Raw genomic sequence first — 23,782 nt, 5'->3', positions numbered from 1 at the left:
TGTTATTTCTCATGGTTTAGCGCAAGTATGTTTTTAGACGTTTAACGTGGACTGTTGAGAGCCTTTCGACATTGTTTAGGTAAAAAAACTCGTTATTAAATGTTCTACTCCGTCTATGAACATAAAGACAGCTCAAGCAGGTGTACAAGACAAGAAGAAAAACATTTGTTACGGTATATACAGAAAATAAGTAAAATTGACTAAATGCAAAAGGTATTTAGAATGTTATATTTTAATAGGTTATGCTTTGATGTTCAAATACTCACTTTACTGTTGTTATGTCGTAAAAAACAACAAATTCAGTGCAACGAATAGGTTTTATAAAGGAAAGAAAAAAACAAGATTGTTATTTGATATTTTTTTTAAAAAAATGTTTAGGGAAGGCTTAGCGAGCAATTCAGTTCGCTATAATGAGGCATTCGAAGCGAACTTTTCGAAAAAGGGTTTAAATCTGATAAATTCACGATTTTTTAGTACTGCTTAGTTTAATAATTATAAAGAGTTATATGAACAGTTACATAAAGAATTAAAGTCTATGAAAGAAATTTTCAATGGTTGTTTGATTTTTCGATTCTTGACATTTATCGTATACTAGGTCCAGATGCCTTCTCATATTGAATGCTACCTCTTCCTCCTCAAAAAGGCTGCATCTCTGAAGTAATTCCATAGCTACGTATATTTCAGATCGGGACGGTTTGTTTGGAGGTTCGATTTCCACTACGTTCTCTTTAGCATCGTTAGTATCGTCATCTACGTTTGGGGTTTCCCTGTACTGACCTAAAATCTCTTCGTCGTCAATCAGTACAGACTCTATTGCAAATTTTCATCAGTGTCAGTATAATCTTCGGCAGTTGTTTCATCAGGAACCAATCATTGGTCAAGTAATCGCAGCTCATCCAAATCGGATTGGAGTGATTTAATTGAATTTCGAATGCCGCTGATTCGATTTTGGTGATTCAAAGCATTCAGATTCTAAAGTGTCGTACTATTCGCTCTTTTGAGGGTAAATCAGGCGTTGTGTTAAGATATTTTTGTTCGATTTAATGAAGAATTCGTTAAAAGCGAGTTCGTTGAATAGAGGTATTTTATGAGAGCTTTGTTAGCAAAAATCAAAGGACCGAGACATTTTGTTCGATATAATGAGGAATTTGCTAAAAACAAGTTCGCACTGACGCCCGCCTCCCCAGCACTACGATGACGTAATGAAAGCTAAAATGGTGGCTCATAAATTCGACTTGGCGTTATACATATTTCCTTTTAATTTGATCCGAAACCAAGATGGTGACTGGAGTAAGTAGAATAACCCATTGAGTTGAAAATCTACAGATATCTTTTTAATCCACACCCTTAAAATTTATTGATCCTAATTACTGTAATCGTTAATCTTATTTTTTTATATTTGTAGACACTGTTCACCTATCCAGAAAGCCATAGAGCATACAAAATACTTATTGCGGCTGGCTACAGTGGAGCTGATGTAAAAGTTGATCCGAACTTTGAATTTGGCAAAACCAATGCTACAACAGATTTTTTGAAGAAGTTTCCGTTAGGACAGGTAGGACAGACAGTATTGTAAAATCAGTATTGTAAAATCAGCATTTACAGAAATTGTTAATTCACCAGCTAGTGTATAGCTGGCCAAGCCTATCAATAAGGGGAGACCAATACATGAAATCACAGTCCCAATATTTACTTGCGCATACATCTAAGTGATTACATAATGCCCATTGCATGCACAGAAATGGAGGTAAAAATGTAAACAAACTAAGTGGAAAAGTTACCTCCATTTCTGTGCGCGCAGGAAAAACACGGCACTATGATTGAGTGTATTGCTCTTGCTCACGCAAAGGCTCGCCCAATTTTGAGAAATGAGAAACTAGCTGAACCATTAATTGCTCCCCCAATACACGTTTACAATAATTTAGGAAAACTAACACTCCATCGCAGCTTATTTAGTGATCGGAGGAGGTAAACATCACACTCTTATAAGAGTTTATTAATGAGTTAAAAACTGGAGAAAACACGGTTTCGTCTCTAACAAACTCTCATAAAAACACGATTTTTACCTTCTTTTTTTCGATATTGTAAAACGATGAAGAGCCGTAGGAACGCATGGACAATTAAATTATCGTAAAGGTGTATTCCAAAAAAAGTTTTTCTGGCTGAGCAATATTAATTCAACTCACATGGAAATTAATGTTCCCTTTCTTATTATTTACAGTAAAAAAATAACCAAAATAAATATATAGCTAAAAGAATAAAATGAAGTAGATAAAAAAGACTTTGTGATAAATTTATTTAGATTGCTTGCCCAGTTTAAATTATTGTAACTTTGGGGGAGCGATTTATTGCTGTGGTGTTATTTTCTTATTGATGGGCCTGTCTAGCTATATATATATATATACCGTTCTCATATTAAATACTTAATTATCTGCACAAAAACGACTAGTACCAGTGTGGCAATTCCACTTGCTTCATTAATTTTTTTTTGACTAATAATCACAAAGCCTTTCTATTAAATGTAGGGGAATGTCAAATTATTCACTATTAGACATTTCTCTCAATATGAACGGAACACTAACAGTAGCCGGCAAAATCTTATCTTTTCTGTCCTGATAAACATTTCTTTTTTTAGGTGCCAGCATTTGAAGATGGAAGTGGGATTTGCTTAGCTGAGAGTAATGCTATTGCTTTTTATGTAGCAAATGAGACGCTACGTGGTGGGTCAAATGCTGTTGACCAAGCTTTGGTACAAGAATACATTTCATTCGCAGAAAATGAGATTCTTCCATCAGCATGCACATGGACTTTTCCAACTCTTGGATTCAAACAATATAATAAACAAGAAACTGAAAAGGCCATAAACCATGTCAAAAAATGTATGTCTTTATTGAATGACTTTCTATTGACAAGAACCTTCCTGGTTGGTGAACGAGTAACATTAGCTGATATTGCTGTTTGTTGTTCCCTGCTTACCCTGTATGTGCAGGTTAGAGTTTGATTTTTTCTTTTTAAATTCCAGGTTTTAAATATGATGTGCCCAGCAATTATCACAACTACGTTGTGCTATGCAAAAATTTTGGGGGAGCGAGTCAATGACATAACTACTTTAAGGAAAATGCTTTTGTCAATAAACATTTCAATGATATTTAGAATAACCTTTCACAATAGCCGTTAGTGGGGATGCAAACTATGAAAAGTAAAAATGTGCGTCCTATTTTTGTTTACTTTTAATAAACTAGTTTTATGCAAAACAAAGCAATTAGAAATGATGTGATGAAGAATTCAGTGTAAACAAAGTCAGGAGAATTAACTGTAGAAATAAACTTTGCATTAAAGTGCACCTCCTCCCAAATAAGTTTACATATTAGTACAGTGTAGCATTTGTTTCCCTTCCAAACATTTTTAACCAAGTAAATATCAGTGCGCATAAGGAAATGAGAGAAAATAAATTATATATGTGAAGATAAGAAGAACTAAAAGTCACGAAAGCAACTTTTCAGTAAAATCCAAAAAAAAAATCCAAATTATTAATTTAAAAAACAAAAAAACTCTTTCAAAAACAATATTTTATGATAGATCTGTTTATCAAGAGTTGGAAAAAGTGAATAAAAGTGAATTTGCAAATCAAACAATTTTCTGGAAAAGCATAGAAATTGAATAATTTAAAAAATAATGTTAACACAAAGAAGAGACAAATCTAGGCTTCAGCCATTGTCGCACATGTGAGATGTTGTCATTGTCATCAATAAAATTGTGCAGTTTTGAGAATATCTTTATTTTTATTGTCACAATCAGGTTACAAAAAAATGTTCAATACTTTTCTTTTTCTTTTTTATCCAAGCATAATGTCACGATATCAAAGGTAATATTCTGAAGTTGCACTTTTTGATTAACGAACTTTCAAATACTGATGGCTTAACAAGATTAATGTATAACAGTCCCAATTAAGCATCAAGGGCATCTTCTAACCAGCTTTCTTTTAAAATAGAAATGGTAACAGGTTTTAATGAAATTTATATTCTAGGTCTTTGATGATAACTTTCGAGAGCCATATGGTAATGTGAACAGATGGTTTACAACTTGCATTAATCAACCAATCTTTAAAAATGTTATTGGTGATGTTAAATTGTGTGAAAAAATGGCTGTGTTTGATTCAAAACGTTATAATGAGCTCCACCCAAAAAAAGGTATAAGATGTGTTTCAAAAATTTTAATTCTTATCTCTGTTTGTCACTAATACACTTCACTAATAACACAATTTTTGCCATCATTTGTAAAAACTTATTTTTCAATGAATCAGCTTTCCTTTTAGGCAAAGAACCAAAACCGAAACAGGAAAAAAAGGAGGAGAAACCAAAGGAAGTGGCTGCGGAAGCACCTGCACCGAAAAAGAAAATCGATTACTTTGCTGATGTTCCAAAAAGGTAACAATTCACTTTAGGTGCTACACTAATAGCTGCACCCCAATAAATGTAATTAAATGTTTTCCATTTGTAGCAATCACAATACAAAGATCAACTCGTACATATACTTCGTTCTCCTTCTTTCTTATTGATGCAAAAAAAAATATTGTTAGCACGCAACAATTAATGCTTTTTAGGAATAGTGTGATGTGATGCATGTAACACAAATTGTTTTCAACTATATATATATATAGATATATGTTTTTAATTTTTACTCTTTTATAGCTCATGGGTAATTTCTGAAAAGTTTTTGCTTGATAATTTTTAGCATTGTTTTTTTTATTTAACCACTCAATGTGATTAAGGCAAGCTGCATGTTAAATAAACAAGAGAGAAACTGGGTAATCAATAAACCCATTTTCATAATAAAGATAAAGTATGATTCGTGTTATTTCAATTCATTTTGTATGTCAGTTGAGCGAAATCTCACATTTGGTTACAGCTGCTTTTTTTAAGCTGCTAACATAACACTCTCCTCAATTTCCCTGACTATGTATTATATTTAATTCATGTTGCACAACTAAATTTGCTTTCATTTGCTTCCAAAATTGTACGCACCTATACACCCGCCTTAAATTGAGGGGCAGAAAATATTGTAAGGACCCATCAGCAGGTAAAATACACTATGCATTTTGTCGAATTCTACAAATCTGATTGGATATCACCCTTTTTTGATTCCACTGGTAGAATTCGAATATATTTCAAAGAGTTATTGGTTTCAATTTTTTGATGCAATTGTGAAGCTCTGGTTGGTCCACTTTTTTAAAAAAAAATCTGACAAGTTGAGCATATCCAACTTTCGAGATACAAAAAGGGTGATATACAGTAAAATTTGTCGAATCTGGAAAATTTGAATCTTCAAAATGAATCTTGTATTGCCTACTTTAAATTAGGTTTAGTCTGCGTTGAATTTTAAGCAGTTGTTTGTACATTATGTTACCTTTAGTGACTTTATAATGGACACGTGGAAGAAAATGTACTCCAACAACGAAGTCGAAGTTTCCCTACCATGGCTGTGGGAACATTTTGATCCCAAGGCATACAGCTTCTGGTACTGTGAATACAAGTATCCTGAGGAGCAAACGTTAGAATTTTTAGCAACAAACGCGGTTAATGGGTTTTTTCAACGAATTGAAGGGCTGCACAAACACAGCTTTGGTGTTATCAATATATGTAAAGAAACGAAGGGTCATAGCATAAGAGGAGTGTGGTTACACCGCGGATTAAAGAATGCTTTTTTTGTAAGACCAGTTTAAAAAATTTGTTTACTATGAAGTCACACTTTTACTATGAAGTCACTATACTAGTTGTTAACCCGTGAAAATCCACGTGCTCTCCTGTTCTATAAATATCACGTTATAGTTTTTAACACAACTTTTTGGGTACAGGTATTATTAATGTAGAGAAGACAGTTTCTTGATATGAAATGTTGGAGGTTTTCTGCAGGTTTCATGATATGGGTTGTTTTTTTGCATAGTTGTTTTCCTTGTTTAGCTCAATCCAGATTGGAGTACTGATGCCGAACATTATAACTTCCGTCAGCTAGACCACAACAATGCCGAAGATAAAAAGATAATAGAAGGCCACTGTGCTGGGGAAGGAGAATTCTTCGGAGAGAACCAACCTGTAGATTACAAATGCTTCAAATAAATGTGTAAACTTGAATAAATTAAATAGAAATTGTCCGCCTTAAAGATCTTCGTTCTTAATGTATACATGCTTAAAGTTGTTAATTTGATTTACTTTTTTGCGCGAGAAAACTTCTGCGGTTGATGAAATGAATATATTTTTTATTGTTTTTTTTTTCTACTCTAATAACTTTTTCATTGGCCATATAACTAGGTAACCCAGGGTATCCAATACCCTGAAAAGTCTCCAATTTGTTCCACGTAGACTGAGGTCCTGGAATTTTAAGTGAATATGCTGTATTTTCTGAATAAAATTATTAATTTTACATGCAGTTATACATTTACAATGATATATGAAAATGTATAACGCTACGCTAAAAAAAGTAGCAACTGAATGTCCTTGAAATTCTGTAAATTCCATGTTACAAATCTTGTGCTGTAAAATTGATAATTCGAATCATAACCTTGAAACAAGTACGATGAACCGCTATTCAAATATTTCATTAGTGGCCCAACAATAAAAATACAGTGGAATCCCTCTAAAGCGGACACCATTGGTGCAAAAAAAAGTGTCCGCTTTAGAGGGATGTCCGCTTTATAGGAAGTTGACCAAAAAATTAGTTTTAGACCTAATTTTGACCAAAAAAGCTTTTTTTGTAGTACTGGCGGGTATCATGGGGTGACTTGCAACACTAGGGTAGACGGCAACATCAATAGATTTAGCTTATCGAGCAAAGAACCCAAGTTGGCTGTGTAAAGTAAGTTTAGCAGCTCAAATTTGTCGGTGTTGCAACCAACCTTTAAGTGTTGCTAAGGATATAAACTAAGAAACCAAGTTATATTACGAAGATATATTTCATTTATCTTATAGGTCTTTCAATACACGTTTTTCTCCCTATTTAAAATAATCTTTGATTGAGGATTGTTTTCTATTTTGAAGCTGAAGTTCCTCAATCTTTTTCGTAATGGTTGACAACATTTCTTGGCATGTATCATCAAAAATAGTAGATCGCTTAATTTTATCAAGCATAGTGATTAGCTCGGTGAAACCAAGCATTTCTTCTTCAACCACGTCTTCACTCTCATCATCATCCTCGGAAATCTCTTCGACCTGACATGCCATCTCTGGATTTTCAATTGCGTTAATGCTAGCTTCTCGGATTTGATGTCGCCAATTTATTTCTAATTCGTTAATTCTTGGCTCCGAAGCTGGAACATCGGCGTCAAAATCGATGTATTCTGCAGCAGACATATCTTCAGTTAATTCCTTCACCAGAGCTTCAAATTCCAAGTCATCTTCTTGATCTTCCATCAATTCACTTTCTCCTTGAACTACGCCACATTTCTCGAAACAATTTTTGATGGTCAAGTTGGTTACTTCTTTCCACGCATCTTGAACCCATTGAATAGCCATAAGTATGTCTACGCTCTTGATAATTTCAGTTGCAGATTTATTCTCCTGGATCCTTGCAAGCACGTATTTGACCAGTCTTTTTCTGTACTTCACCTTGAAGTTTTGGATGATCCCCGCATCGAGTGGTTGAAGCCTTGAAGTTGTGTTCTTCGGTAAGAAAATGATTTTGATTTGTGAAAACTGGCCTATCATTGACTCCGGATGACAGGTGGCGTTGTCCAGAAAAAGAATAACTTTTCTGTCCTCAAATAAAAGTCTTCTGTTAAAACGTGCCAGTACAGTTTCCATTACTTGAGATGTCATCCAAGATTTAGGATTTGAAAAGTAGTGAACGTTAGCTGGACGCGATGGATCTTTCAATTTTTTAAAACAACGCGGGACTTTACTCTTCCAGATAACAACAGGCTGGTCGATCTTTTCCCCAGCTGCATTTACAAAAAAAGCGACAGTTAATCTAAGCTTTGACTTTTTCCCACCTTTTGCTTGTTTTCCTTTTTCCACTAACCCTTTGGCCGGTAGAGCTTTAAAAAAACAGCCAGACTCGTCCATGTTCCAAATATTTTCTAGTGAATAACCTTCAACCAATTCTTTGATCCTCTCCATCCAGGAAGTAACCGTTTCTGTAGAAACGTCACCAGCTTCACCAACAATACGACGTTCTTTGACGGAATATGTTGTTTTCCAACGATCCAACCAACCGTCAGAGGCGGAGAAATTATCAAAATCGCTGTTCTGAAGTTTTTCCTTAATTTCCAACGCCTCCTCTTTAAGCATTACACCATTAGGGAGATGTTAGAAGCGCAACATCTTTTGTACCATTCGAATAAGATCTCATTTATCTTGTGATACTTGCCATGGCGGTTACGTTTTTTTGTTTTCTCACGAAAAATTTCATGTTGTTCACGAATTTTCTTTTCGTCTCTTAAAATATTTGCTGCGGCTGTCTTTCCAATCTTGTAAATGTCTGCTAGTTTTCTACATCCAAGTTCTGGATTTTTTTTGGCGAAATCCAAAAACTTGATCTTATCATCTAATGATAAAGTTTTCTTCGCTAGTTTACCAGCAAGCTGCTGCTTCGACATTGCCATGTTGAATGTGCATTAGAAATTCAAAATTCGAAATTCTTTCCAGTTTAAAATTTTACGCTGCAATGTCTTCACGATTCGAATGCTATTTTAAAGTTAAAGAAGCTGAAGAGAACACAGATATGTCGAACGTTCAACTAAATGAGATGCTTCTCAAAAACATTGACCAACAGATTGAGATTATCCTTATAAAACAGAAAGAATATCGCTTCGACTCGTTTATCCGTGGATACCATGCTTACATGGACATATGGAGCCCAAAAGTCGGAGAAGAGAATTTTTGTTTAAAAGCGGAAGAAGATAACGAACATGACAAGTTTGCTGTAGCTGTTACAGATGACGATAAAGTAGTTGGGCACGTCCCTAAAAACCTTAGCAAACTATTCAACAAATTCATGTCGCTTCCTAACTGTACCATCGGATGTAAAGTGACTGGGAAGCGAGTGAACCGTGGTGCTGGCTACGGACTAGAAATTCCTGCCCAGTATCAATTAATTGGTGTTGAAAAGGCAGTTGAGTGGGCCGAGAAAAATATAAGGAAAGTGTTGGACTCGGTAAATAACAAAACTCAAAGATGTACTAAGTAAAATGGTTTAAATTTTAAGAAAAAGTGACATTTCATCTCGTTATTTTTCCATTGTCCGCTTTATAGGGAGTGTTTATAAGGGAAACTGTCATTTGGTGCAAAGATTTTTGTCCGCTTTATAGAGTGTCCGCTTTATAATCGTCCGCTTTATAGAGATTTTTTTATGAGAGTTTGACCTAAATTCTGCCGGTGCAAAAATTTTTGTCCGCTTTAGAGGGCTGTCCGCTTTATAGGGTGTCCGCTTTAGGGGGATTCCACTGTATTAACATCCGAATATTTTAGTTTTTAGGCATTCGAAACTTACTCCTTTGCTCAACATGTTAGGAAAATGCTGATGGTTGTCAGTTCTGAAAAAGAGATATTTAAAAGTCTGTGTTTAGCAAATCTGCATATAAGTAAGCAAAACCTGCAATTTATTAGGCGATGCTATACACTAATAGCAGCCCGCATCACAGAGTAACGTTATGTTGCACATTTGACACCTTATCTTCTTTATATGCAAAGTTTTTAGCTATTTTTTTTAAAAAAAAAGGAAAAGTGGAACACACTAATAACGTGTGGTAGGCCCTGGATTTAATAAATCAAATGTTACCGTTTAATCATATACCGTAAAATGCCGAAATCAAGCGCAGCGCTTATCAGTGGTGATAAGATGTTGATGCGCTTATCTGAGTGTGCGCTTATCCACGGGTGCACTTATAAAGGAGTATAAAAAAAGTCCAAGGAAAAAAAGAAAGAAGAATTGAATAATTTTTTTTCGATAATGTATATTCTTTTTTGTGTATCATTTTGTACATATTCCTTAATCTTTATCAGTTGTTGAATCGCCAGAAGAAATATCAGAACGAACATCACTTTGTTCGTACTCAACACCATCTGTGTCAGAGGATTCTGAATCATCATCGTCACTCATTAAGTGGAATTCGCTTTCTGGTTTTGGCATAAAAGCACCTGGTTCCCTGGAGGAGGGATTGAACAACGTGCATCACACATTAATGCAAGTATAGCTATGTCGACCAAAGTAGATCCATAAAACATCCGATTTAACGATTAAATCTGCAAAGACATTAGCTGATCCAAACAATAGTGCATCGGTACCAGCACTTTTTTAAGCTTACAATCGCTTAAAGTGTGCTGGTAAATTCAAAAGTAGCCTGTGTAACAGTAGTTCGAGAAATTGACATATTTCTTAAGGTGGTTCCCCTAGAAAAAAACTATATCGCAGAGGATTGTCTTTTCTAAAGATACTTGATGAGGATATCATAGAATGTGACGTTACGACAAAATTAAGTCAAAAATTTCATTGGTTGGTTGCCATGGTTACCCGTTGCTAAAAGAAGTATAGGCAAAATATAACATTTTGCTGCTCGACGCCTAACCAAATAACTGAAAAACATGCATTATTTCAAGCGCCTTTTTTGCCGCTTTTGTTCCTCAAGGGTCACGTGTATGGATTGAGTGAAGCGCATTTTCGCAAGGCTGACTCGTCTTCTAGAGAACTGATGCGGTATTTTTTGGGCGACAGAAAAGCTAAAACAGGGCGAAACGGGCAATATTTCGACAAAATAACTGGAAAACAAAACTTCGATTTGAAAATCGGCTTCATTTAAACACTAGGTGGTGCTAATGCCTGCATCCACAGAAGATATTGTAAAGCGTGGATGCTTCGATCCTGAGAATTCTTGTTTCGCGTGGATTCCGAACTTAAACGGAAAAAAACTTTTTAAAGATTGTTTTATGGACATTCTTGACTTGTGGATCGACAACAGGTGTACGCCAGCACTATTTAGACCTGAAAAGCACCAAATACCTAAAACCTTAAGTTTTAGGTCTAATTGATGAGGAGTAAACTCTGATGAGTTCACTTCGGAGGGTGCGTCGTTAAGACAGCTTTCTGAATGCTTGTCATATATTGTCTTAGGAGGCCCTAAAGTATCAAGAAATTAAACATCGACGCAGGGGCAAAAAAGCTGTCTAAAATGCGAAAATGGTTGCTATGGGCGTTGCTATGCACTTATATTTGCGGTTGGTTGAAAAAAGTCAACCTCGTCTCCAGGCCCATTTTTCTCTTTCTGACAATCTCGGACGGCGAAAAGAAATTTAGGTGTATATGCACGTTACGACAACAGACAAAATGAGACAGTCATTATATACGTCAAAACGTATATATCTGATCTGTATCTGACTGACACATGGTTACGTTGATGACTCAATACTAGTATAATATATAGCTACACCATGCCACTATAATGCCGGCGTGATAAAGCCTAGGTTTATAGAGGTTCACTCAGCAATAAGCTGCCCGCAAGACAAAAATGGAGTTAGCTAATTCCATTATTGTCTTGTTGATAGCAGTACTAACAGGAACTGAAAAGGCTATCCTGGGTAAATAATTTCAATAATAAAATAATAATAGGCATCTTCAGTAATTCTAATCACAAAACTCTCTGTGGCTTAAAAGCTAGCTAAAAGTACTTTCACTTTTAACTATAATATGAAATAAAAATAGCTAAAAATCATAATTAAAAAAGTGTATAGCTAGCTAACTTGATTTGCACAACCTTTGTAGCTACAAAAGTACGTCTTGGACCTTTGCTAGCTAGCTATAGATGGCTGAAAACTTTAAAGTAAATATATATTTAAAATTTGTATGTAGCCAAAAAAAGCGAAGGCAACACTGCAATCATGTTTTCTTTAAGCAAAAACTCAAAACACTTTAACTAACTTGTTTCTGATTAAAAATAAAACTCTATCCATGATTTCGATCCAAGATTGTTTTGCATGAATTATAGCAATACGGTGTTCTCGGCAGTCCGCATGCAATTTTTAACAGAATGACCAAATTTTGAATAAATTAAAAATCAGCACGAATCGTGCTGATTTTAACCAGCCTGGGCCAGGGTCATTTCTTCGCGCCGTCTCGGGGATATCAAAAAAGCGAAAAATTTCCCTGGAAACGAGGTTGGGAAAAAGTGGCAGAATGCGCGAAAAAACCTAAATTTGTCATAAGCACTACTTGTCAAGGTATTCTCAACCTCGTTCCCAGGGCATTTTGCCTTGTTGATGAAGCTGATAGCCACTCCGTTATAACGGCTCAGGGGCCACAAGACCCTGGAGACGAGGTTGCCGTATTCTAAGATGAATTTGCTGTCAGAAAACAGCTAAATGACAATTCTTGAAATTTAAAAATTTTTCTTGGGGAACCACCTTAACTCAACAAAGTATTTATTACACTTTCTGGATCACATCAATGCAGTTATTTTGAAAAATAATCGACGTGAATGACGTATAAAAGCTACCGGTTCTTTAATCTGGAAAGTGCTTAAAAAGTCCTCTAAAGCTTATAAAACAATTTTAAAAATTTCTAAAACAATAACAAATTTTACTCAACTCAAGAAGCTGAATCAGCTCCTCTTCCCAGCAGACACGTTATTACACGATGCAGAAATGACTTACTATTTATTGTGATGGGCACGCGTCAGTGCACACATTTTATCCTATGTTATAATACGCTTGTGCGAATGACTATGGCTGTCCACGGCACAAATTTCTTACAACTCATGCATTTGCTCTCCTAAGTCGTGGCGTTGCACTAAAACTTACTAACTTGAAAAAATCGCAAAACGGGGGTATATTTCTTATTAATGCGGCCCGTAATGATTAAAAATAATACCCTTTTACCCCCGGTTTAGATAGTGTTGTTTCCTAGGGGTAAAAATTGGTTCATTTACTTGATAAAAATCGCATATAGAATGCCAGTGATATTTCGCGGAATATTATTTCGTTAGATTTCTAGGAAACTGCGAATACTTTTGATTAATAACTCAAGATGGCGAACAACAAGAGACACCTGTCACGCGAGACGAAGATAAGTCCCAAATTAATATCCTCTATCATGAATTTTGTAGCAATAATCAAACAGTTTGAACGAAGAAATTGCTGGAGATGTTGCAGCAATAAGACCTCAAGGAGATTATGACATTGAAAGTTTTAATCTCGATATATTTTATTTTAAATGTCACGAAATAGTATTTGTGATCGAGCAGCATGAGGTCTTTTGTTCAATACCTTGTTTGAGCACTTGAGGTTTCCCATTTTCTTTTTCTTTGAAGCACCCCTTTTTGGTCGTCGTCATATAAATAGACAAAAACGTTTTGGATAAGGCTAAAATAAAAAGATTCGACTTTCCGGACGTACCTGCTGGGTGGAAATATATTTTCTTCAATGCAGCCGCGAAAAAGTTGACCTCAACAGATTATTTTTTGCGATTTTTTTGAATTCACTCTATACAAGTTCACGCACCGAAATAGCAGCCCATTTCCGGAAGTAAAGGAATATTGCTACGATTTTTCAACTATGAGTTTCCCCTTTTTAATAGCGGAAAAGTAATGCTATTCAAACGCTATTTGAGAAAAGGTTAACAATGTCCTCTCTTGGTGACCTTCCCTGAGAGGTTTTCCACTGCTCTGTCTAAAGTGTACAAACTTTCGCGAATCTTTTGAATAGTACCTTCGTCAATAAAGAAACCATTCAATGTGGCAGACAAAAACTTCCGCGAATAACAAAAGATAAAAAGTTTTCAGAAATAAAGTTTCATAAATGATGTGAGGAGAGGAGAGTTAAGTTTCACAAAAAGTTGTTTATTTTGGTGTGATACTAGTTACAAATGCAGTGTATTTTGATCGGACAGGTAATCAAAATGCATATCTGGTGCTTTAAAATCCATCTGAGTTGTTGACATTTGCGTTCCTACAGGAGCAAAAAAGGAAAATTGTTATATCGCGTATCCGTTTTTACAAGTTAAAACTTCCGCAATATTAAAACCTTATGGCAACCGGAAACTTTACTACCTCGATTTCGGGATTTTCTATGAAAAGCTTTAAGAGAAGCGAGTAGAAGACATGGTGACGAGATTGGGTCCTACCTGAAAATTGATGGTCCATGTGAAAATAGTGGCTATTGACCAGTGGTGGTGACACATGTTCATTTGTTAGCTTAGGTGTGTGACTAAAAATGAAAAACGTTTTTTAGAGAAACTTTAGGCGGGTCAAGCACCTTTTTAGCCTGGATAGGATGGATCCTATTACGCTTTAAAAGCTAACGTACTTACAGTTGTAAATCTTTGAAATCTTGCTTCATTACGGACGAAGGAAGCTTTTCACAGCGCATGCTTTCACTCTCTAATTTAGACGCATAGCCTTTTCTTCTGTTTTCCACCTCTAGTGCCTGTAGGCATGGATACACGTGTGAATATATTTTTCCCTGCGGTAAACCCTTACCGGCAGCTTGTAATGTCGGATCAACAGGCAAAGGTACACGATATTGTGAACACTGTTCCGACTGATTCTCGTGTATGCTATCCGTACCAAACAAAAAATGTGTTGATTTATTATCCCGTCTTCTCGTTTGACACTCGTCACGCAATGCTGTAGACACATTCTTATGTGGCGTGAAGCAAGCTTTTGCTTCTGAAATATTAGTGTTGTTTTCATTGTTGCTACTCAGATGGTTGTAAACGGAAATAATTGGCATTTTCGAGTCATCTAGCTGAACTAAATGTTTAGGGAAATCCGACGCAGTCATCGATATTGCCTTTTCGGATGTAGATACTAAACTTCCTCTATGTTGCGGTGATAAGGGCACAGCTTTTTGTTGATGACGTTGTCTCACTTTTTCCACAGCGAGTTGCCTTTGTTTTCGCAACTCTAAAGCATCCAGTTGTCTATCCCTATAAAAATCCTGCTGTGTCGTAACAAAAGCTGTGCTGTAATCGCTTGCGAGAAGTTTAGCAGGAGGTGGTGTGCCTTCAAAAGATGGCTTTGTTGTTTTTCTTTCTGTTGAAAGCGTAAAATCTTTTTGGTATACAGAGTTATTTTTATCCGAAGCACTTCCCAGATTAAAGTGTGTGCCACGATGGTTTAATGTATTAGGCAATGTCTCTTTTTGTTCGTGTAAGTGATGCGGATGAAAATCTTGATGCGTTACTCCAGCCTTTACCAGACTTCTGTCGGTATGGTTCCAATCACCGGATCTGAATACTTTTGACGCATACGTTTCCAAAGCGTTTGACTTTTGTATTTCAAAAACGGGAACAGCACTTGTTATCTCGCCGAAAGAATGTTTTGTTTCGGATGTCTTGGGACAGCTGCTATCGCCCAACGTAAAGTGCGTTTCCCTCAAATCATTTGTGTGTTTGCGTCTTTCCTTCAAGCTTTTCGGCACTGGGCGTTGCTCTATTGCATAGGCTTGGAAACTAAGTTGATACTCAGATGGATCTAGTGAACTATGTTTATCACTGTATTTCGGAGAGAAGTCCTAAAAAAATTTGAAAATTAATTAAAAAAGCGAATTTTCGCGCAGCAAAGACAATCAAGAGTTGATTTTCGCGCAATAGAAATATGAACGTATTTTGCGAAGTTTAAATTTTCCCACAACAATGAATTATATAATTTCTTTACAATAATTTACCCACGAGAAGTTTTGGTATTAGTGTCATCAATGAGAGTGCTGCTAGAGATCGATTTATCTGATATTCTAATTGCTATTTTGGCGAACAACCTGGTTTTCAGAGTACTTTTTCTTTTTGTTATCTCCCGATCAGTAAAAGAAGAGTCCTGGAGATGAAGTGGTTCTTTCTCCGACATTGAATACTCCACCACAAAGTCATTTTTCTGAACAAGAAAAGGAATGTGTTGGAGACGAATATGTAAAAATACGTACAGCAATGTGAGTGGTATGGTCAGTTTGTTGATAATTAATTGTTTTAACCCCCGGATGCTGTTTGTAGTCCTGATTGGTTGTTAGATAATTTGGCTTGTCAAATCCCAACATAAAGTTTGTTGCATCCTAAAGAAAACGCTCCGATAATTACATTATATTGACAAGTGTGAACACGGAACATGTGTCTTTTTACAGTCATAGGAATGCTTTCCACAAATTATGTCGATAACGATGGAATTTACTCACTCTTGATTGGTTGTTCTCAACAACATCAACTTTTTTCGTTTTGCCCTATAAAAAAAACTAAAAAAGTTCAGCTTCTTAGTTCGAGAAGAAAAACAAGGGAATGAAACCAAAGGCTCACTTGATAAGATTCTTTCGTTGATGTGATCCAAACCAACTCTTTGTCACCTCCATACTCACCATTGTTTAACGCTTCTCTTACACTGTCCTTTGTGCAGGCCTCTTTGTAACGTTGCCATGTAACTTCACGATGCGGACCATATATTCGGCTTACTTCGCTAGTCATGTGTAAAGACTTTCAATGGATATTTGATTCAAGAGAAAACGAGAAAAGGTCTAACATAAAATAATTTTTTTCCACTGATAAAGCCGCAATGTCATGGCTTCATTTAGGATAGCGTCAGTCTTCTTTCGACGTCTGAGCGACAATTTTTCAACACCCTGACAAAACTTGACGTTCTACGCATGTAAAATTGCACATCTATCTTTCAGGAAAACATTACCCAAAATTCTAATAGAAAGAATTTAAAATAGAGAGCCTATGTCATATAATATTCAATGTAATTCCTGGATTTCTAAGATTTCCAGGTTGCTTGTTATAACCTGATGTTGTAAAATACCGTAAATAAATATTGGACGCGTGCTCAAATGAGCCGGAAAATTCAATAAACTCGCATCCGTTAAATAAACGTTTCATGCTAAAACCTATCGGTAAAAATAAGTCGGCGTAGAAAAAGGTCGGCAAAAATATTTGCCACATGCACAGAGTTTGGTCATTTTTTGCCTTCTAATTTGAGAACTACATCTTGAGTGTATATAAAATCATCTTTTAATATACTTACCCTAATTAAAAAAAGTTAAACTGAATATAATTCAATGCGAGGTTTCTCATTTTTAGGCCGATGGATTGTCGTTAAAACTATTTCTAGTCAGCACAAAATATTAGTCGCCGAGTCAAAACTTGGGCAATTTTTCCAATGGTAAAGAAACATCTAACAACAACCTCGTTTTAAAGAGGGACCTCTCTTTCGATCGTTCGAGCATGTCAGAAGGTGAAGAAAGACAGAAACATAAAGGCTAAATTAAACTAACACCAAAGAAGTAAGAAGGGGTTTTTTTCTGCGCAAATTTTTGACAAGAAAAAGTTGTGAATGACGAAATTGGTACGAAACGTTTTTTGCCTTCTTACCTAAATATGAATTTTGATCAGTTACAGCGAAAATTTTGCAAGGAAAGAGAACGAACTGCTTCTTTTCGGCGAAGCCAAATTTTTGAAGTAAAATCAAAACAGAAACTGCGCATGCTCAAATAAATTATGTCCTTCCTTCATTTGAATTCTGTAGAATCCTTTATTCAGACAAGATAAAAATTTTAAAAAATGATTGTTAAAATATTCTTTTCTGCTAAATTCCATTACTTATTTCATGTCTTCTAAAAAATGAACAAAGAATAGTTACAATAGAATTTAGTTACAAACAGAAAGCTTCAAATTCCCCTTAATTCCCTGAATATCCAAGAAATTTTAAAGAGTTTGACGAGGACTTTAAGGCACATTCATCTTTTAAACTGCTCAAACTTTATACGCTATCACAATAAAAATAACTCAAATATTGAATCAAGGGTCGACGGACTGGGTTTAAAGTGGAAGAACCAAATTTCTTATTATTAGACCTCTGGATCGACTAAAATGCTATGACTACTAGAATGGAGATCTCTGAGCGTTTGCAGTGTTTTCATTTTTTGTAGTTTATATAGGTTATCTTTGATAAAAATTATAATTATTAGAGTAAATAGAAATTGTAAAGCATTAAAAATTTTTTAAAAGTTAACATTGAGGACTGGTACTTAGTCTTTATAGAAGAGTTTCGTATCATTTCACAAGCAGTCGCATACGTCGCCTTAATATGCGGCCCACATTATCTAAGCCTCTTAACCATTAACAAATGTTCCTTCTTTACCATCTGCATTCTTTTCGCCAAACAAACACACCTATATTTATTTCTTATGTTTCTTCCTTGTGATAGGTTGGTAAAATTTTCAAAGTATCCTCTTCCCATATTCGTGGACCACGTATGTTTTCCCACTCGTCTATTTTAACATCCTCTTTCATATCCTAAATAAAGTGGATCCAGCACAATCACAGAAACTTTTCTTCGTTATACTGATGTAAATATGCTATATAAGAAATACGTATAGGTAAGACGTTTTTTATTGCAACGCATCAGGTACGTACCTTATAAAGGTCTTCTAAAGATTCTGACTGTTCAGACTTTCGAAATTTTTTGGCTTCTTCAGTTGTCAGTAATCGACTCGATTCTTCTCTCTTTTTAACACGCAGATCAGTAAACTCACGCAGTCCAAATGTACCAGCCAACATAAAAATCTAACAGCGAATACATTATTATTAAAAAGATACATACGTGATATTGTTATGGAGAACAACTTTTCCTAAACTGGCAAGTACATACACACTCAAAGCATATTTACAAGCAGCGCGACTTTAAATTAAAGCTCTTTTCTCATGCTGATGTCTTCTTTAAACTACCAGTATGGTACTGGGAAATGCATTTTTAGCCAATCTAGGGGCCCAAATTTAAAAATTCACTTTGACATGTTGGACACGTGTTGAAAAACCCCCATTGTGGTTGACAATGGGGGTTTTTCAAAAGAAATATTTTGAGATTTTAGCTCATATTTTGACTTGTTTGGATTAGCAAAAAGCAGGACTTTCAGACGCTGTAACTGTTGAAACCTTAATGTTGATGTCTAAAAAGAGGTATGGTTTCAACTAATTGACATTAGTTAACATCTTATTTTGTAGGTATTACAGTTTCCAACACGCCTACTGTCCTAAAATATGAATTCAACATCCTTACATTATCTCTCAAATGTAACAGGGTGGTATATATATGTTGTATATACTTACTACAATAGAATTGTAATTTTAAAATTTAAAAATTAGGACAAACTGTGAATAATGCTTTTAATAGCATGCAAAAAGAGATTTTATTTTCATGCGTACATCCTAATACGAATATTACTTGTCATAACTCGTGAAAATTACGCAAACATTTACGTGTGGTTTAGCACAAGATAACAGCTATTACTATGAATAATGACCAAAAGCTTTTGAATAATGTTTTTAGATAGGTCTTTAAAAAGCGGCTATTGGTATTTTTAGCTGTTCTGTTATTGTGAAGTTTGTACTCCTACACTTTTATATTCTTTTATAATTTTCTTTATTTGGCCTTTCAAGAACAGTATCAGTAATTCCATTGTCCAGATTAATGTCATGAGTAAAGAATAATTTTTCGCTGTGCTTACGCAGCATTTCTTTGTATGTACCATATAGTTTTGAAAAACTGAAAGTAAGGAGATTCGAGGAGAAAGTTGTTAAAACATCTAATTTTTGAGGAGTCTTGAGGAGGAGTGGTAGCCCTGTGAATATTCTTGGGTCCTATAAAAAGTTTATAATAATAACAAGAAATATTGCAATGCACTTGTCAACCCTTAAATTGAAATTCTTTATTAGCTAACTATAAAATCAACGAAGTAATTCTGTAACTGATAGCATGGAACAGATTTTGTCAGAGAGATTGTATCTTGGTAAAGTGAACTTGCACATTATCTTCTCAAGTGCTGCAAAAATGATGTGGGAAATGAACGCATAATCTCTTGCTTGCTGGACAATTGCTCTACCGACCCATTCTAGCACATGTAGTAGACAAGGCGAGAATACTACCTTCTTATGACAAACCACAAAGAAGAGGGGTAACCTTTCTACTAACATGTACCAACAAGATATCACCGGAGCTCAAGTACAAATCGACCAATCAAGCTTCCAACACTTGTTTAGCACTTGCCCAACAGAGGTTGGTTTCAGAACTAAGTCAATCATCAGCCTATATGTCATAGGAACAATGGTGCATATGTGAGATATATTGGTATAAGTAATCCTGCACATTAACTTTCCAAGTGCTGCAAAGATGATGGATTAAATGTATCCATATCAGGATATTGTCTCCAAAATATGAGATTTTTTGTTTGAGTGGATTATAATTGTCTACACCATTTTTGGTTTTACTCAAAACTCCATTCCATGCTTTTTTGGGACAGCAATATTCCTTAGGGGTATACATATTTTTGTGAAACAAATTTTGGCAGAATTTTTTTGCAAAACATATTTTTACAGGCTTGGTGCAAATCCACAGAAATAATACCTGAAAAATTAAAAAAAATAATTTTTCAATAATTTTTCTGCTACACTTTTCAATATTTTCATATTTTGGTTTTTAGTAGCATTAAAGTATATATTGCTATGTTAGTTGGGAATTTTTTAAGCAACAAAAGTATAAATTCAAATAATTGCTAACTTTTAAAAATCTCATTTGTGACATTAAAATACCTAAAAATAGTCATGATTGTCAAATAGCACAGGGTTTTAGTTTTACCGTAGTTAAAGGGGAACTGCAGTAAAAATCACTTTTTTCTTTTTGCTTTTATACGTACTCAGAAAAGCATAAGAAATCAAAAAAACTTACTTCACTTGTTTTTCTTATTTAAAATTGTTGTACAAGCCTTCGCATATTCAATTTTTTTCTCATAAAAAAACAGACAGGCACGATTTCATTTAGGACTGGACCTGATTATAAATAATGACATCACATCGTGCAGAAAGTTTAAGCGAGCGCAGAGAACGTTCATGTTAAGACCTATAGCTTACATTAAATCGCTTTTTGTATGTAATTTACATTTAAATCTTTAAAAAATGGTTAGTTTAGTTGCACTGCGTTTCGATGTACCAATCGATCAGAGAAGTGTCACAGAATTCCATCTGTGAAAAAGAAAGAACTCAAAAATGGCTAAACAAAATAAGTCATGTAGGTGATCTACCAAGTGATCTAAGTTTTTATATTTGGTTGGCGCACTTCACAGATAGTTCTTTTAAAAGAGATCTCCAGGAAATAAACTTCCATATTAAAATATTGCTACTTTGTAAAAATGCCATTTCAGCTAGTGAACGTGATCAAAGTTTCTCATTTCTTCTCATTTCATTATTTGTACTCATATCCACAGAACACAACCAAATAACGTTTTGTACATTTTTATATTAAATAAAAGAACATTTTCCAACAAAAAAAAACATTTTCCAACACCAATTTCCAATACAAAAACAGAAAAAAAAGTTTTCTAGTTACACTTGTATCTTTCGTAGCGCTCAAGTTTCTATTCTTTGTTTTTCAAAAAGAAGCTTTTTTAATGGAAGGACATGCCGATATTTTCAGGGGGTAAATGTATATTTTGTATTTTATATTATATATGTATATTTTCTTCAATCTTTGTAACTGTTTAAGGCTGCATGTATTGCGGATAATGCAGTTTCTAAAACAGCTTTTTCAAAACAATCACTTATAAGTCAGTAGCTTCTGCAACGCTTTTATGACCTACCATAATCATAAGAATGATTTTTATTTATACAATATTAATACCACCGTTTTACCAACTTATCACAACCTAAAGATTATTCGAAACTAACTGTGAAATAAAAATAAATTGGCTTGTAAAGTAAAGAAAGATTTTTTATTGAAGCAAATGATACAGTTTTTTGACGAAGAGAAGTTAAAAACAGCGATTAAATATATTTTTTATTTCTTTAAAAAGAAAATATTTTGCTAAGAACTTTGATTTGAGTCAGTAAAAGACACCTTGTCACTTTGCATCATTATTAATTTCTCCCTTTTGAAACACAAGAGGTTTCGAAGAGTGTGGCTGTATCTTTGTAATGTCTTTATTCATGAAGAGAATTATCTGATTCTATGTTTTCTAAGTTATAATCTTCATCATTATTACAAGACGTCTTATCAACAAACAATGTAAACAGTAAGTAAATAAACTTTTAGAAAATGTGCTGCTGAGCTCACAGACTTTCTGCAAGATGTGACATACTTATTCATTCGGACCTAGTCCTCACGACTTTCGCGACCTTGCAAATTTATTTAAAATTGAAGATGTTTACAGACCCAATTAAGGTATAAATAAAGACTTTTAACAATTGTAAAAGGTTTATTCTGACATTTATGTATTGTATTGTCTTATGGCTGTAAAATTTTTACCATCATAGCATCCAAAACAAAACAAAGAAATAACACACGATTGCATTTAGGAGATTTTGTTGAGACACAAATACAGCTAACACATTTACAAAAAATTTACACTTTAACCATTCCAAGTAAAGGTCAGCCATTACTCTTCGGCAGCTAATTGTAAAGGGGGGGAGGGTCAGCCATTACTCTTCGGCAGCTAATTGTAAAGGGGGGGAGGGGGGCTTGCAATTTTTGAAAAAAATTACCACCCATTTCCATTTATTAACACCCCTCCCCTTTAGCAGTTTTTGTCAAAATACCAACCCCCTGTTTATTTAGCAAACCCTCCTGATTTTAAAAGAAAATATCACTCTTTGCAGGTGAATGGAACAATGTCTTCTAATAAAACTTATGTCTATCTATCTATATATCTATTATGTCTATACAACAGTGATAATCAATGCTTGTTAAAAACTGTTATGTTCTTTTGATTATTATTGCAATGCAAGGGTATCATATTCAAACCATTTCGAACACATTTGCCACTGAGATAATTGTTCGAAATTAGTGTAACAAAAACAAATCTAACCACAATACCCCTCCATTTTATGGATTTCTACAAAAAATCACAATTAGCTGCTGAAGAGAAGCTACCTAGCGAGCTAGTTGAGCTTAACGTTAGGGTAAACGCATATATCACTAAGTTTACATACCATCATTGGTGCTCCATATTTTAAAAATTTCTTTGTTCCTCCAGAAAGGGCAACTTTCATTATTAACAAGGTGAAAAAAATATACGCTTATAAGCGATGTGATGTCGCTTGAGTGTGCGGACCGAGCGTGACAAGGAGTAGTTTGGTACATGACCTTTCACTCACCCTCTCTCGCGTACAAAGCATAGATGAGTTGCGGCGTGAGGTAATGTTAGATTTGGCGTTGACACCACACACACGACGAACACAATGTAGGCAAAATATGCAAACAACGAGCCGCAGCGGTTAAAGAATTCAAGTTAAAAAATGGACTTTCACTGAAATAAATCCTGATTTTAAAAAGTGAATATTATTGTTAAGAAAAAATAATTTTTGATCACATATTTGATAACATTTTGATCTTTTATTTATTTCAAAAAAAAAAAAATAAAAAAATCTGTAAATAAAATTAAATTAATTTTGCGCCTTAATGCGGGTCTAGTAGGGTGCACGCGCTTATACCAAATTTGTAAACATTCCGCAATTTTTTACCATGCTTCGAATAAACGCCCCTTCTATTAAACGCCCCCTCGAATAGACGCCCCTCCTTTTCAGTCACTTTTTAAATAAATGCCCCCCTCAAATAGACGCCCCTCCTCATAAGGGAATTTATACGGGGCGATGGTAAAAGTATACTTACTTATTTTTTTCCTACATGTTAGGTTTAAGGTTTAAAATTTAGCTTTTCGCTTTTGAAATTCATTCTCTAAGGCATGTGAATATTTTTTATTTTCTGTTGTGAAGATATTTAACAGCAAAAGAGACGAAGTGTAAAAAAATTAATAAACGCCTCCCTCTTTTAAAC

General features: G+C 34.8%; 4 protein-coding genes across 4 annotated transcripts; 1 reads left to right on the top strand and 3 right to left on the bottom strand.

Annotated features, from left to right (window-relative positions):
- The first annotated feature begins 1,175 nt into the window (after window positions 1-1,175).
- Window positions 1,176-6,160, top strand: LOC130656672 (elongation factor 1-gamma-A-like). Its single transcript, XM_057459571.1, has 7 exons — window positions 1,176-1,290; window positions 1,406-1,555; window positions 2,636-2,989; window positions 4,028-4,190; window positions 4,316-4,427; window positions 5,413-5,707; window positions 5,961-6,160. The coding sequence occupies exons 1-7, from the start codon at window positions 1,279-1,281 to the stop codon at window positions 6,114-6,116; spliced, it is 1,242 nt and encodes a 413-aa protein (XP_057315554.1). The 5' UTR covers window positions 1,176-1,278; the 3' UTR covers window positions 6,117-6,160.
- Window positions 6,161-6,989: 829 nt separating this feature from the next.
- LOC130657833 (tigger transposable element-derived protein 6-like) lies at window positions 6,990-8,282 on the bottom strand. Its single transcript, XM_057460829.1, has one exon. The coding sequence runs from the start codon at window positions 8,280-8,282 to the stop codon at window positions 6,990-6,992; it is 1,293 nt and encodes a 430-aa protein (XP_057316812.1).
- Window positions 8,283-13,803: 5,521 nt separating this feature from the next.
- On the bottom strand, window positions 13,804-16,959 carry LOC130656807 (uncharacterized). The gene is made up of 6 exons (XM_057459735.1): window positions 16,264-16,959; window positions 16,146-16,190; window positions 15,900-16,025; window positions 14,290-15,494; window positions 14,104-14,186; window positions 13,804-13,928 (listed from the first exon to the last, which is right to left on the bottom strand). The coding sequence occupies exons 1-6, from the start codon at window positions 16,426-16,428 to the stop codon at window positions 13,840-13,842; spliced, it is 1,713 nt and encodes a 570-aa protein (XP_057315718.1). The 5' UTR covers window positions 16,429-16,959; the 3' UTR covers window positions 13,804-13,839.
- A 562-nt stretch (window positions 16,960-17,521) lies between these two features.
- Window positions 17,522-23,104, bottom strand: LOC130656815 (cytochrome c oxidase assembly protein COX16 homolog, mitochondrial-like). The gene is made up of 3 exons (XM_057459750.1): window positions 22,939-23,104; window positions 18,376-18,525; window positions 17,522-18,255 (listed from the first exon to the last, which is right to left on the bottom strand). Exons 1-3 carry the CDS (start codon window positions 22,996-22,998, stop codon window positions 18,145-18,147), a joined length of 321 nt encoding a protein of 106 aa, XP_057315733.1. The 5' UTR covers window positions 22,999-23,104; the 3' UTR covers window positions 17,522-18,144.
- Between the last annotated feature and the right edge of the window lie 678 nt (window positions 23,105-23,782).

The sequence above is a fragment of the Hydractinia symbiolongicarpus genome, chromosome 9 (assembly GCF_029227915.1).
Source record: "Hydractinia symbiolongicarpus strain clone_291-10 chromosome 9, HSymV2.1, whole genome shotgun sequence".
NCBI lineage: Eukaryota > Metazoa > Cnidaria > Hydrozoa > Anthoathecata > Hydractiniidae > Hydractinia > Hydractinia symbiolongicarpus.
This window is presented reverse-complemented; position numbering and strand designations above follow the sequence as displayed.